The sequence below is a fragment of the Chamaea fasciata genome, unplaced genomic scaffold (genome assembly GCF_029207755.1).
Source record: "Chamaea fasciata isolate MVZ Bird 193981 ecotype frontalis unplaced genomic scaffold, bChaFas1.0.hap1 SCAF_5, whole genome shotgun sequence".
In the NCBI taxonomy this organism is placed as follows: domain Eukaryota; kingdom Metazoa; phylum Chordata; class Aves; order Passeriformes; family Sylviidae; genus Chamaea; species Chamaea fasciata.
Window position 1 is genome coordinate 38,430,128 of NW_027094090.1, and position 14,959 is coordinate 38,445,086.

A 14,959-nucleotide genomic window follows, 5' to 3' on the forward strand; every position below is an offset into this window, starting at 1 on the left:
CTACTTGTGACAGCAGTGCCGAGGAAACAGCCACAGAGGGGACTCTGTGGTGAAGGAGCTGTGACAGCACAGAATAATAAATAGCTTGTCCCTCAATGCAATCCATTTTGCAGCCCCTCTTAGGTTGGTGATACCTGAGAGCAGCACAGTATTTTTGCTGTTAAAGAGGGGCAGAAGCAAGCAGGAGTGGTGAGAGGGTGATGTGCAAATAGGGCTTCAGACTGAGGTCAGGAGGCGGCAGAAAAACACAGATGGAAGAGTTACACCAAACAGCCTGTCAGCACAAAGAACACCAGTCTTGTCAAACACAGAGGGTAGGGTCAGTCTCTGTTTCTATTTAAGCCATTTTCACAGCTTTTACAGTCTCATTGGGCTGCTCCTTCAGCACTGCCTTATCAGCATGCCTCAGGGAAGGCAGATGCCACAGGGGGGTTAGGTCCTCACTGGTGCATCCTCACATGGGTGTGAGTTTCAGAGGGAGCATGAGCCCAGCTGGTCGCCTTCATACAACAGATGAGTTCTGCTGGCATAAGCCTCTCTTCTGCCATGTTAGCTGATACAGCTAAGGAGAGTTTCTTGTTGGACACAATTCATTTCTTTGGAGACAGACCAGCAGAAAAGCCATCAGCTGCAGCAGAAATAATTCTGGGGAAGATGCTATCCTTGCTCACTGGTTGCACAACATACTCTGTTCTGCTGGAGAAATATTCCTAATCCAGTCACGGGAAGTCTTGGGTAGGAAAAAGCAAGAAGCCGCACTGAGGTGATTTTAGTAGTATATTCAGGAATTTGCTCACCCAAGCTTTTAGTCAAACCTCTCAGCACAGTGACTCACTTCTGAAATTCAGGCTGAGTTGAGGAAAAATAGGGTATCACCACTGATTATTAGAGTGAATTACGTTTCACTTCATTATAGTTTATCTATAAAGGAAAGGGATTAAATATTTTGAAAATTAAAGAAAGGGAAATGTCATCCCCAAATGGCTGTATTTGTATGTTTTTAAACTTTTATAATCAGGATACTAATTTTAGGAGGAAGGTTTCTGTGGCCCTTGCTGATAGACCAAATTCTTCTCCCCTACTATGATTTAAGAAATCAGCAAATAATGGAGATGTTGGGACTGACCATTTCTCATGAATCTCTTGTAGCTGAAGACAGACTCAGAGAAGCGCTCAGTTACGGACAGTGAAACTTGGGGCAGCACTGAAGAGCTGAAGAAGCCAGAGGAAGACTTTGACAGCAATGTAGACAGCAGTGGCAAGTGGAAAGGCCTTCCCTCGGGGCTGTCTGAAGAGTCAGAGAAGGGAGGGCAGAAAACATCTCTTTCTGTATCACAGACTGGATCTTGGAGGAGAGGTATGACTGCACAAGTAGGGACAACTCAGTCCAGGAACAAAGCAGGAACAAGTGCACTCAAGACCCCAGGTAGGAAACTTCTGTAGTTCAGATTACAGTGGTCTTAAAACAATGGATGTTATATATGTATACATACTATATCCATATTGTTCTCTCATCCCATAAATGACTGCAAACTCAGATTGTAATATTATATTTTTTTCATTTTTATAACTGTTAGTTTGCTACATGCATTAAAAAAATACCTAAGTACACAAGGGTGCATCCATAACAAAAACTGTGATTGCATTTTGTTGTGCTCTCATTTGTGTATGTCAACATTGATTAATTCCTAGAAATATTTTTAGACTTATCTGTACCCTATCTTTATTCTCTAGAAAACCTTACCCTTTGACAATTCAATATGTACATAAAAATGGCTAAATATTAGAAACTGAGTAAAAAATATTGAATATTCAAGGGAGGAGACTCCAAATGATATTTTTAGTTGTTTCTGAGCTAAATCTGAATCATCACATTCTGTATACAGACCAATGTTAAGCAATCAAAAATTGTAAAAAAAAGTCTTTTTACACACTTTCAGTGCTAAATACCCTCTTACTTAATTTTGGAAAGCCTCTCAGAAGTAGTAACCACTTCTGCAATCTAGTTTGGAAGCAAAAAATCTGAAGCTGGTGAAAGAGATAACTATTAAGACTGTCTAATCCTAATCCACCATTTTACTGAAGAAATCTGTATTCTCAGTAGAACATTTTCTGGAGCTTGGTCATGTCCAGACAAAACAGTGCATGCTTCAACCCCTAGTTGCAAAAGCAACAAAGATCTCCTCAGAATAAATCCCCACCCTTTGTGAACCCATTTTGCTTCTTTGCAATTTGGAACTGCTAAACATTGCAGTCTCTGGTCTGTGAGATCCCTGAGGAGCACTGCCATGGTGATCATATGGATACAGAAACTATACCCCTCTAACAGTAATTAAAAATGAGATACTAAAAGGTTTGCTGCATGCCAAGCTAAGCTTTCCAGATCTGTTTTCCTCAAGGTGATCAGGCAGCCACTGTGCAACACAGAATTGAGGCCTTAACTACTAATGATCTGTATGTTTGCTGGGTCAGAGTCTGATCTGTATCATGGCGTGTGCATCTGTTTGTGCAACATAAAATGTGTGCTGAATAAAAAGGAGTGGAGTTCATTCTGCTTTGCAGGTGTTACACTTTATTACATTTTTGTTTCTTAAGAAAAATTAGGCTATCCATCTCTAAATCTTCCATAATTACATGAAGAGTAAATTAAAAACTTTGTTATGTTTTAAGAGTTATTAGTGATACACAACAAATGCTTAGAGATGAATCAGAATTGAAATGGCAATTTTCATCTATTTGTAAAATGGGAAGAGGGTACTTTCTGGAATAGCAGAATGTCTTACTTCAACCTTTCTGCATGTTACAATAAAGTTTTAGAAAATATGGAAGAAATGTAGAAACATATGTTATGTAGTAACAAGCCTACACAGGATTGAAGAAAACCTCTCAAAAAATCAAAAATCTTGAGAAGATATCAAGGATACGACAAAGACTAATTAACATATGTAATTGATATTGTTACAGATCAAGACAATTCATTCCATAATATAATCTCTCCCTGATAATTTTGAGTAACTAAAACCAGAACAAACTTATTCATAAGCTAAAAAGATGTAATTAGTGAAAACCAAAGAACTTTATAAGTACCACTAATTTCTACTTGCATAATTGAAGTCATACTTCAGGAGATGTTTATTACATGTGATGTTTTATTTTCAAGTATTATTTCTTTCATATAAAATACTATTAACAGAAAAAAAATTAGTCAGAATTCCTTATAGTTCATTCAAGATAATTTTCTACAACTACATTTTCTACCTATATATGAAACTGGAAGTCCTCACAGGAATTTCAAGCTTTTAATACTTTAAGCTTACCTTTTATGTGTCATCCCTGCTACAGATAGCTGATGGTAGACTAAAAACCAGACTGGTCTGTTTCCTTAGGGAAATTCTATTTGTGTATTTTTTCATTTTAAAATTGTAATCATACAGTGTTGAAATTAGATATTAAGACACTGCAGCTTAAACACAAGTGACCTTTTCAAATTTACTTAGGAAAAACCGATGATGCAAAAGCTTCGGAAAAAGTGAAAACTCCCCTGAAAGGAGCCTCCATACAGCGATCTCCATCCGATGCAGGAAAAAGCAGCGGTGATGAAGGGAAAAAGCCTCCCTCTGGCATTGGGAGATCAACTGCTACAGGGTCGTTTGGATTCAAGAAGTCTGGGTTGGGATCTTCTACCATAATCACCACAAGTGGAGCGACCATCACAAGTGGGTCAGCAACACTAGGAAAAATGCCAAAATCTTCAGCCATCAGTGGGAAGTCCAACGCAGGGAGGAAGACGAGCTTAGACGGTTCCCAAAACCAGGATGATGGTGTCCTGCATGTGAGCTCAAAGACAACTCTGCAGTATCGAAGTTTGCCTCGCCCATCAAAGTCCAGCGGCAGCGGGATCCCGGGCAGGGGCGGCCACCGCTCCAGCACCAGCAGCATTGACTCCAACGTGAGCAGCAAGTCTGCGGGTGCTGCTGCCACCAAACTGCGAGAGCCAAGCAAGATAAGCTCCGGGAGGTCCAGCCCTGTCACCATCAACCAGACAGACAAGGAAAAAGAGAAAGTGGCAGTGTCAGATTCTGAAAGCGTCTCACTGTCCAGTTCCCCTAAATCCAGCCCAACTTCGGCAAGCGCCTCTGGCACACCAGGACTTAGACAGCCAGGATCCAAATACCCAGATATTGCTTCCCCCACATTTCGAAGGTTAGTGCATTTCTGTGATTCCTTGAAGTTGCAATATATAAAACAGGGATTTTCAATATGTTGGGATACTTTGCAAAAAGCCTTTTAGGGAATATTTTGCCGCAAACAAATCAAGTACAGGAAATTAAAAGGGCAATATTTTCTTCATACAATACAATTATTTCTTTGATATTTAAAGACCTCCCCAGACCTGAAATGGCTGCTCCTTGAGCTTTAAGCATTTTAGGTGCATCCCCATATCTGTAGTTTGAAGCTTGCAAGGTGGATTCACTGATCCTTATGAGTCTCTTCCTATCTTCCTACTCAAGATATTCTATTATTCTAAGTTCAGCCACATGTGAAGTTTCTTCTCAATACTGTGGTAAACCTCCATAGGGAAGAACGACAGTGTGTTTAGGCACATTCTGTTAATGGAACAGGCAACTGCCATATTCTGGATGGAGAACTGAAGAGCTCTTTAAATTATAAAGAGTTTGATTTGCTTTCACGTTGTTGGCAGCTCCAGCTACAAATGCTTCATTATCTTAGCAGCTTCGTTACATTTTTCGACACAAACATTGGCAAGGCTAAATTTCAATTGTAAATGCTCTATGGTAACATTTCTGGAAATATAAATCCGGATGACTGCTCCATGAATTGGGATGGAGTGACTTTCACTGTTGGAGAAAAAGCCAATAGTGCCCTCTTGTGCCTACTTACCAAAACAGCATCCCCAGGCAGCTGCGGGAGCTGCATCTTCGTTTTTGTGACTTAAAGATAAAGGATTTTTATATTATTAGACATGCCTACTTTACATCATGATAAGTTTTGCATTTATTTACCTGTGATTTATAAGCTGTACACTAACTGAAGCTTAAAATATTTCCAGAAATACATTATAGCATGACATGACCTTTTAGAGGACTTGCAGTTTATTTTTTCATCATCACCATAGAGTTTTCATATTTAGAATTGCTGGAAGACGTTATGTGAAATAGACTTTTATCATTCCTGCCCTGGGAGACGAACTGAGCCCATTTAGCCATGGTGCAGTTTATTCTGTCTGAGTGGTTACTACATGACTGATGACCACATAACCATCTGTGCAAAAACACAAGAGGGGAATTTTGCACAAATACTTAGATGTTTATTAAACTAGGAAGGATTTTGCAAGTGTTTGTTGCAATCATTTAAGCAGATTTGAGAAGCGAGGAGTTTAAAAGTTAATGACTTGGGAATGCTTAATTACTGAATTTGGGTGAAAGTGTAATCTGTTTATGAACTAATAAGACAAAAAATGTGATTATTTTACCTCTCTCTGGGAGGGTCTCTGTGCAAAGGGCACATCTGAATAGGAGTGAATAAGAGCTGTTACTAAAGAAACAAACCATGATTACTGCGGTATGGTTAAGTGAATTTAAATCTGCACTGTGATTGATCAACTAGGTAGGCGTGATTTTCGTAGCAGTAATTAAAAATGTGTAGTTTGGCTCATAGGATGTTGCGCCATGAATGTTTAATGTGGCTATCAGTTTCTCTAAAGCTATTTGTTTTACATTTAGGTTGTTTGGTGCCAAGGCAAGTGGTAAAGCTGCCTCTGCACCCAGTACTGAAGGTATGAAACCCACATCGGCAATGCCCAGCCCTAGTACCACATTGGCACGGCAAGGCAGCCTGGAATCGCCATCCTCGGGCACAGGCAGCATGGGCAGTGCAGGTGGGCAAAGTGGTAGCAGCAGCCCCCTCTTCAGTAAACCTTCGGACTTAAATGCAGATGTTGTAAGCTTAAGTCACTCCCTGGCTTCCAGTCCTGCCTCAGTGCACTCTTTCACATCAGGTGGTCTTGTGTGGGCTGCAAACCTGAGCAGCTCTTCAGCGGGCAGTAAGGACACACCAAGTTACCAGTCCATGACTAGCCTTCACACCAGTTCCGAGTCTATTGACCTTCCTCTTAGCCATCATGGCTCTCTCTCTGGACTGACAACAAGCACTCAGGAGGTTCAGAGCCTGCTCATGAGGACTGGAAGCGTCAGATCTACTCTTTCGGAAAGGTGAGCTTGCCTATAGATATAGTGACCACGAAATAAGTGAGAGGCAAAAGGACAGGAGCCAAAAAAATAAGCCCTCCACCTCTTTTGCTAAAGGGACACCATTTAATTTGCAGATTAGTCCTTTATGTAAAAAAAGGAAGGAAGAAAAGAGAGCTGAAAGGCATTGCAATGTGGAATCAACTGCCTTTTAAGGTTTTACAAGCACTTTTTCTATCTTGATTTTTTTTTCTTCCCTTTTTCTGGAGACAACAAGAGAAAAGGGGGGAAGTTGTCTAATCAAAGGCAAGTGTTAACAGCCAACAAGCACGTAATGGTTCCTGCATGCTGGATCCACCTGCTGTCCCAGCATCTGGCAGTTCCAAAGCAAGCAAACCTCCAGATGTGGAACCCCAGCTTTTCCCTTCCCATTAGCTCAAAGCACAGGCAGAGATGGTGTGCCCTGGTCTTCAGCTGACCAGTCTTGCCTTAAAACAATCAGTTGTGACGAGTTGCCTGTTACGTGGTAATCATTACACAGTTCAGCACTCAAATGCAGTTTCACTGGCAGGAAGACCGTTTCCAAGATGAGATCCTTGCTATACGGTCAGTCTTGCCAAGTGCCCAGATCAGACAAAGAAATGCAAGAAAAGGCTTTTCTTTGCTCTATTAAATAATTTTTTGATATACAGATGTTCTGCCATTTAAGTTACATTATAAATTGTGCAACCAGCTTGGCACTGTTGAACCAAGATTTTTTTTTTTTCTTTTTTTTTTTTTCTTCTTCCTTTTTTTTTTTTTTTGTGAAACATTTATTTGACTTTTTCAGGAGAGAAAAAATGGTCTTTGCTAGTCACTAAGTAACTTCCACTTCCCATGAAAATTTTCAGGATCTGACAGTGAAACTCTTAACTTACATGGGGACTGTAAAATCAATATTAAATATTTCATTAGCCTTTGATTCAGAAAAGAAAATTTTACTGAATCAGTCAAAAGTATTTTAAGTTTAATTAGTTGTCTAACAATACAAACATTTTAAGGAAAAAAGACCTCCAACATAAAATGTCAAGATTTTTTTTTGTCTTTATATAAACTCAGAGATTTTTCAATACCCATTCTTTGCATAGAAGGAATTCACTTTCAGTGGAGCAGCATTAAAAAAACCCCTCATAATCTAAACTTTGAGAAATCTAGATGGAAGCTTTTCATAGATTTCATTTTCTTATTTTACTTTCATAAGTATTACTATATCAGCTAAAAATCACACCTCTTAACAAAATAATTACAAATTATATTACTATTCTATACTAATATATTATATTAAAATATTTATTTTAATAATTATAAATAGTGTATATGTACCAATATGACATAGGGCAACAATACTTAGTATTGTTAAATATACAGTACTTTTAAATACACTGATACATGAGCAATTTGTAGTTGGCACCGTGCCTTTGATTTTTAAAAAGGAATTTGAATTTTGTACTATGAACTGAATGTGACAATATTTCTTAAAAGGTCAATTATTAATACTAAGCTTACAAAATCCTTCACTGCCACATATATGGATGATGAGGTCAATAGAATTATATGGAAGAGTATGAATTTATGCCAAAAATTATATTTATAAGCAGGATCTTAAGCATCACATTTCAAATATTAATGGCTTGGCATAAGTTCCTGAGCAACCACCACTCCTAATACTTTATGTATTTGTTCAGTGACTTAATTTCAGTGGTTCCAAATACTTTGCTGTTGGCAATACTTTTAAGTTTCAGATTTGTCCATATGGGGATATTATGACTGAGTCCAGAGAGAACCATTGTTCATGTTGATCTGGCCTCAAAACAAATACATGTACCTAGAGTAAATGGTGTCATTTCTTGAATTATAGCCCCAACAGGGTTTTTGCAGTTTGATTTTTCTAAACTCTTTTATACATTAAAACTTACATGTAGCAAAGTTTGTTGGTTTTTTTTTTTTTTTTTTTCACAACAAAAGCATTGATTTGCAACATTGGGGACAGATATGTCTGGGAGCACATTATCTCCTTTTTTCTTTGTAAACTCAGATTATATCTGAATTGCCTTTGGCTATACTAATTATAGCACGGCATAGCATAAAAAATTATCTGCAAAGAGGTTTTTTCTTCTTCTTCAGTCACCCTAGAGCTTGAAAAAAAAATGAATCAGCAGTTCTTACAATCAGGCATAATAATATAACGCAGAGACAGTGAGAAAGACCAAAGTGCATGATGAGGTACAGCTAGTAAGCAACATAAAGTCCATGCAGGGAAACTGCATGAAAAACTGAAAGAGAGAAGAGCTAATGATAGATGATATTAAAAAATATGTATTTCTTTCATTGAAGTATTAACTATTATTTGATGGATAAATATCAGTAATGGCAAATACACTAAGAGGAAATGAAAAGGTTAAAGATATTTTTGGTTTACTGGTCCTGATGAACTTTTCATATCCCTGCTTCAGACACAGCCTGAAAACCCCGCAGTCATTAGAATTGGAGAAGAGTTTTCAAAGGGTCTGTGCTGAGGAAGGAGTGAGGAGGAGAGCTGGGATGGAGGGCAAGGGGATTACACGAAGGCCAGTTTGCCTGGAAATAAAACAGAAGATATGAAACAAAATAGGTTAAGTAACAGATAACATGGGATTAGTCATTAACAGCCTTTTACATAATAAAGACTAATTTAGTTAATTTGCAGGAAAACATGCTCTCTGAATAGAGGAAAAATAGTAAATGCAATAAAAATCCTGAATTTACTAAAACTTTAAGTGATATTTCTAATAACTCTCTTACAAGCAAATGTGGAGAATAAAGATGCTTGAATAGTTGGTAAAGACTTACAGAAGATGAGTGATCAAAGGTTTATTAGTCTGAAGGGGTATAACAGGGCAGGATATGCTTGCATAGATACCAAATGGAAAATAGTAAGGCTATTTTGCAGAAGTGTGTACAGAGTTGGAGGGCCGTTGCTGGGACAAAGCATTTTGAAAATGAAAATATTGCATATAAGTCTTAGAAAGTAGCTATGCTAGTAAACGTTTTCACGTTAAGGCTTTAACTTGAGACTTTAGGACATTCAAATTTTAGGAAAGAGCAGCTGGAGAGAACACAAAAAATGAGAACAAAATCTGAGCGTACATCCATGTTTTCTGTGAAGTAAAGTAGCCCTTGACTGCCTCTGAAAAACGAGTCACTTTTCATGGAGACAGCAAATCTGCAAGGTCTCTGCCATATTTGCCCACCTATCCCTCCAGGGATGATCAGGTGTTGCCCACAGTTTTCCGGCTACCCACAGAGTGACGGTATGGCATCACCACAGAGCTGCCTGACAACTCCTGGAGTGAAGTGTCAAAGTTTACTCCAGCCAAATTCTGCATCATTCAATGACATTCTATTGCAGTGTAACAACCAGAAAATAGACTCAGTAAAAGTGAGCAAAATGTTTTCTTTTTCAGAAGGAAAGCAGATTTTTGCATCTCTCACAGGCCTTTTGCTGGTTTTGCACTAGCAACGTTTAGAAAAGTGTATTTTTCTGTCAGAGCAGTGTAGCTCCCTATATGGGAGGATGCATCTATTTTACCTTACAACAATGTAGAGGGAAATAAAATAATCATGCAAGTACTTATACTCTAAAATAAAAACCTCTTCTGGGGTTAATTGAAAATATTACTGCTTTAGTCGTAAAATTTTCCAGGTGTACACATAGTAGTTCTTTCAAACCCTTAATTGCTGTTGAGCATTGCAAATTTGTAACTTTCTTCAGCTTGATCTGAAGGACACTGCGAGGAAGGCATAAAAATACAGAAATATAGAAATAAACAGTGGTCTGATCAGCAGTAATAACTACATTTTAAGATTAGAAGAGTGGAATATGACTGGCTTTCTCTGGTTTGCTTTAAAAGAGTGTTTAGTTTTGAGTGCTATGAAGGTGCATTGAAATCCCCTTAAGCCCTTCAAGACTTTCAATTATTTTAAATTATCATATTGATAGTTGTGGTTTTCAGGTGTGAAACAGGGCATCATGTACCAGATTTTCTTGTATGCCTAGCCTTTTGTAGAAACTAATTTGTAAGACCCGTATCAGCTTGGTCCAGCCTGTCATGGAGTTCTCTAGTTGTTTCTTAGCTTGCAATAATTTGTTTTATTCCCTAACACCTCTGAAAATGTTAGATGTAGTTCAAGAATATGCTATTATGGCCCTTTCCCAAGATAACCTCATCGCCAAGGACAGGTAGGGAAATGAGGAATGTAAGGTTTCCTGTAATTTCCCTCATAGAAGTTGCATTCAGTTTCAGCAGTGTAAAATAAAGGAAATGAGATACAGTGGGCATGGTAACTTCAGCCTACGTCTTCATTCATCTTTCTGCAAGATTGCTTTTTCCAATTTACATGGTAAAGGAAAATATCAGGAATACTATGATATTCGCATCTTCACTTCACATTGGTTTTTGTCCATGTATGCATTGCTTCTTTCAAGACAGGACTGTCTTTATTATCATTATCAACTTTAACGATGTGAGGTAAATTCAGTTTTATTTGCCAAAAGTCCAGTTTCTGTGGAAGCAATGAACCCAGCTATTGGTGGATGAATGATTTCAGATATTAAAAGATAAGGGCAGTTATTGGTCTGAAGTAATAGTTACATGAGCCCATGCTTAATGGTTTCATACAATTATCTGAAATCTAAGAGCATCTTTGTAGGCTTTATTATTTTAAAAACACACTATGAACATTTGCTACACTCACTTTAGTGCAGTTGCAATAACTCCATGATTATGTTGAGGAATATTCCTCCCTATTTCATTTGATCTTCTGAATTCAAAGGATTTTTGAAAAATCCTATGGTCACTCAACCTACTTATCTGACTGGCATACCTTTTGGCTTGTGGGTTGGTTTAAAGGAGCAGTGACTCCTTTATTTTTAGAAAATGTGCTACAGATTGCTTTGAAATACATATATCTCCAAGTTAAAGTAATATTGGAAAATACATTGTTCATTTGGACTTTTAAGTGTTTGCATAAGAAACTGGTGTTATGATCATGTTTATTCATCTTGGAATTTAGGAGTGTATAAAGATAAGTAAAGAAACATCAAGGCCCCATTTTTCTCTGTGAAGAAAAAAAAAAAAAGTGAATCATTCATTCAAATTTATGTTGGTTTTTTGCCAGGCATTCTTGGTCCTGTTAGTTATGTTGGGAGCAAAATGCTGAAAATACAGTCCTCTGTCTGACATGGGTCTACTCTCACATGGCCCATGATAACTGGGCCTATGCTGAAATACTGCTAATTTTCTCCTTCCATTTGCTTTCTCCAAAAATGGAACAAGGCCCTTTATTAAACTAGTAAAATTGTCTGTAAAATTTCCTAGTGGTAAGAGTAGTTTGCTTCCATTCACCCAAGCCCTGATAGTAGGTTGTCCATGATAGTAGACACTCTTGTCAATTGTAAATTGTCCATGTCCAACAGTGTTTTCACTGCCTTTATCTACTTGGACCAAGGATAGATGACAGTAGGACTCCCATCACTCCCAGCACAATAGGAAACACCTTTAATAAGGGTATTTCTTGGGTAGCAAGGGTCCTGAGCTACTGCTGCTCTCAGAAGTGTGATTATGATATGTAATACAGAAGCTTTCAAAAGCCATTTTGCCATTTAATCCATATGGTGACACTAAGCTGTGTTTTAAAGGGAGAAAACTTTGCAATACTTATTTGATGATAACTAGTTCAGCCCACCCCAAGCAGAGACCAATTTACCAAGGCTCTATGTTGAAATGCTCAAATGACACTTGGGAGGAGGGCTAGTGGGTGGCCTTCTAGTGATGTGGTTTAAATGAGGGAAAGTCCGTCCATATATTTTGGGTAATCAGCCACTCTGACACTGTGTGTGCAGGAAAATGGAACAACATCACTCTGGTGCCACTTTTCATTGTCCCCACCATCACCTTACTATGTGAGCCCTTCAAAAGCCAAGAGTCCGAATCTTTGGGACATATTTCTACATGCAGAGCTGTCGTTTGGCTTCTGGCAAGGCCATGCTGCCTCTTAGCAGGTGCCACAACCTTCATTTCTTTTGGAAATCTATTGCCTTATCATAGGCAACTGTGAAAAATAAAGATTCATACTGTGACCATATGATTCTCACACAGATTGCACAGCAAAGCTGTAGAAAGGTTAGAAATGGTAAAGAAGCACTCCTTTCTGACTTGGACAGCCTCCAAATTACTATTGACCCAGCCCAGAGCATGTCTAGATGAAAAATGAATGGGCAGCAGCCCATGTCCTAGTGTTCTCTCCAGTGAGTAAAGGATTTATCATGAAAGTTATATTAAAAAGCATTCAATGACCTTCTGTTATGCACACAAACCTAGAGCTTTAAAATTTGTAGTTCTAAACAGTCCTGTTTACTGTATGTCCTTAGGGATTTTTTTTTGTTTTAACAGCATGCAGCTTGACAGAAATACACTACCCAAAAAGGGATTAAGGTATTTTTTTTTTTTGAGCATGACTGCTGCTTCTCTATTTTCCTGTAACCTTTTCTACACTGCCTTTATTTTTCTTTCTCCTTTTGTTGATCTTGTTTACAACAGAGTTCTTGGAATTTCAATTCAAACCAGAAAATGTAAATTTTAACAATGGACTTTTTCTTTCCACATCTGCCTAAGGAATAAATCTTCTTTCAAGATACACCATGGAAAGTAAATTCTATTAGGGATCATTTCCTTATGCAATGAATCTTAAAAGGCATTGAATCCTGTAGAGCTTCAAGAGACAGAACAAGATATTTATGCAATTCAATAGAACTAATTATTGAAAACATTATGGAGAAAAACAAGGATTTAGAGGTGGATCTGACCTGAACGCATGCAAACACTCATGCAATTTGAACTGGAGAGCTATTAAAGGGTAGGGATAGAAAATACCAAATTTACTATCCAAGGTTTGTAAGTAAAAAATGCGTGCTGCTCTATACAGTTTTCTTGGTCCTTATCCAGCAATACAGAGTCCAACTTTGCTACTAACCCTTCACTAAATTCTGTCTTCATCACAGAAAACAGAATTTATCCACCCTCTTCTCTCCTCCACGGTTAAAAGAATGGATCATTAGGTAGCTTGGCTGGTCTCATCAGGTATGGAAGCCCAGTTCCCCAATCCAAGAAAAAGATTTGGCAAGCAAGGATATAGATGCATGCACTCAGACATTCTGCAGCTTTCCAGTAACTGAAATTGCACTTTTAAATCTCATGAGTTTTGAATAAATGTTTATGAAATTTTAAGATCATGCAAAACTATTGTCACTAGAATGCACCTTCTGACCTTCTGCACTAGCTGTTCCTTAATAAGAATTTAGTAAAATTTCCTATCATCACATAACAATCACTTTGGATTTGGAGAGAGTGGAAAAGGTGGAAGACATTAGAGACATAATGGGGATCCCATACAATGGGATGATCGAGGTTTGTGGATGTACAGCTGTAATGGTGGCTGAAAGCTGAAAGTGAATTGGAGTGGGAAAACTGCTTATAGGCATATGAGAATGATCAGTTAGCCCAGAAAAAAAAAACGAAAAAAAAAAAACCCAGTGTGATTTAATGGGCAGAGATCCCAGTCCAAAACTCAGATCCTGAATTCTCATTTTGCCATCTTTCCAGTCTGATAACCACTCAGTAACTCTGCTCTACCATATTTATAGGCAAAGATCAGCTATCTTTTTGAAATGAGAAAGGAAGTAAATATTTAATAAGGACAAGATGTTTTACTGCTGTAAAATATCCTACAACAACCCTAAGCACAACTCAAGAACTTACATGTTCATTTAATCTTTTATCTAAGCAGAAACACTTGTGCCTCACAAGCCTGAAGCCATAATATCAAAACCCCTTTCTGCTCTGCTGTTTTGGGGAACGCTTATGGCTCATGACAGTAGTGAAGGAGGTGTTCATTTCTCAGCAGGGTATTGTCTGACTGAAGCAGACTATTTCAGACATTGCTGAAAACAATCTCTTGATTAAGACCCACACTGTCTGTACATTTTAATGTTTAATCACAGCCAGAATCACCTTTTTTCCAGCTCAGCCAAGGCTGGACCAGCAAGTTACCAGTTCTCCTTCCTAGCCCACATGTCACATTGCAGTTGTTTTATTGGTTTACCATAGGAAGCAGTTGATGAATTATTTGATTAGTTGACTGCCAAACTTCTTCCTTCCAGAGACCTTGTTTCTGCTAATTGCTTATTTTTCCTGTCCCTTTCCCTCCCCTCAGTTTGGGGCAGGATTAAATGTCAGGTAGCATTCAGGAGGCAGACCACATGCATATGACCATGAGTGGCTGTCATTACCAATGCAAATTCCTTTTTCGGCGTTGTTGATCTGTTTCACTCCTGTTGTCTAATCAATTGCCCACGTGATATGTGACAGATGTCATTTTGTAAGTGGCTACTAACATGCCTTGGCTTCTGTTCTGTCCATTCCCCATCCTAACCATACAGCTTCCAAGCTTTTGCATCAACCTTCCTATAGCTTTGAAGTCCTTTCCTGTTAGCTCAGCTGTCTGTCTGCTATGGTTTATCATCCTGTCTCTTCAAAAGAAAGGAATGCTGTTTCGGGGAGGGGGATGAAGAGTAAGGGGGGTTCAAGTCCTGTATGTTTTCTGTTGTAATTCAATGGTAAATTGTACCTAGCTAAAATCTCTGGTGATAATCACTTGACTAGACTTGGTGTTTT

General features: G+C 38.3%; 1 protein-coding gene across 1 annotated transcript in view; it reads left to right on the forward strand.

The window, feature by feature from the left end:
• The window catches only part of NAV3 (neuron navigator 3), a 252,084-nt gene that overhangs the window by 188,277 nt on the left and 48,848 nt on the right, over positions 1 to 14,959 (forward strand). The window contains exons 14-17 of the mRNA XM_066183294.1: positions 1,150 to 1,426; positions 3,498 to 4,203; positions 5,745 to 6,233; positions 12,680 to 12,721. Of these exons, the coding sequence (XP_066039391.1) occupies positions 1,150 to 1,426; positions 3,498 to 4,203; positions 5,745 to 6,233; positions 12,680 to 12,721 (1,514 nt within the window). The remainder of the gene's footprint in view (positions 1 to 1,149; positions 1,427 to 3,497; positions 4,204 to 5,744; positions 6,234 to 12,679; positions 12,722 to 14,959) is intronic.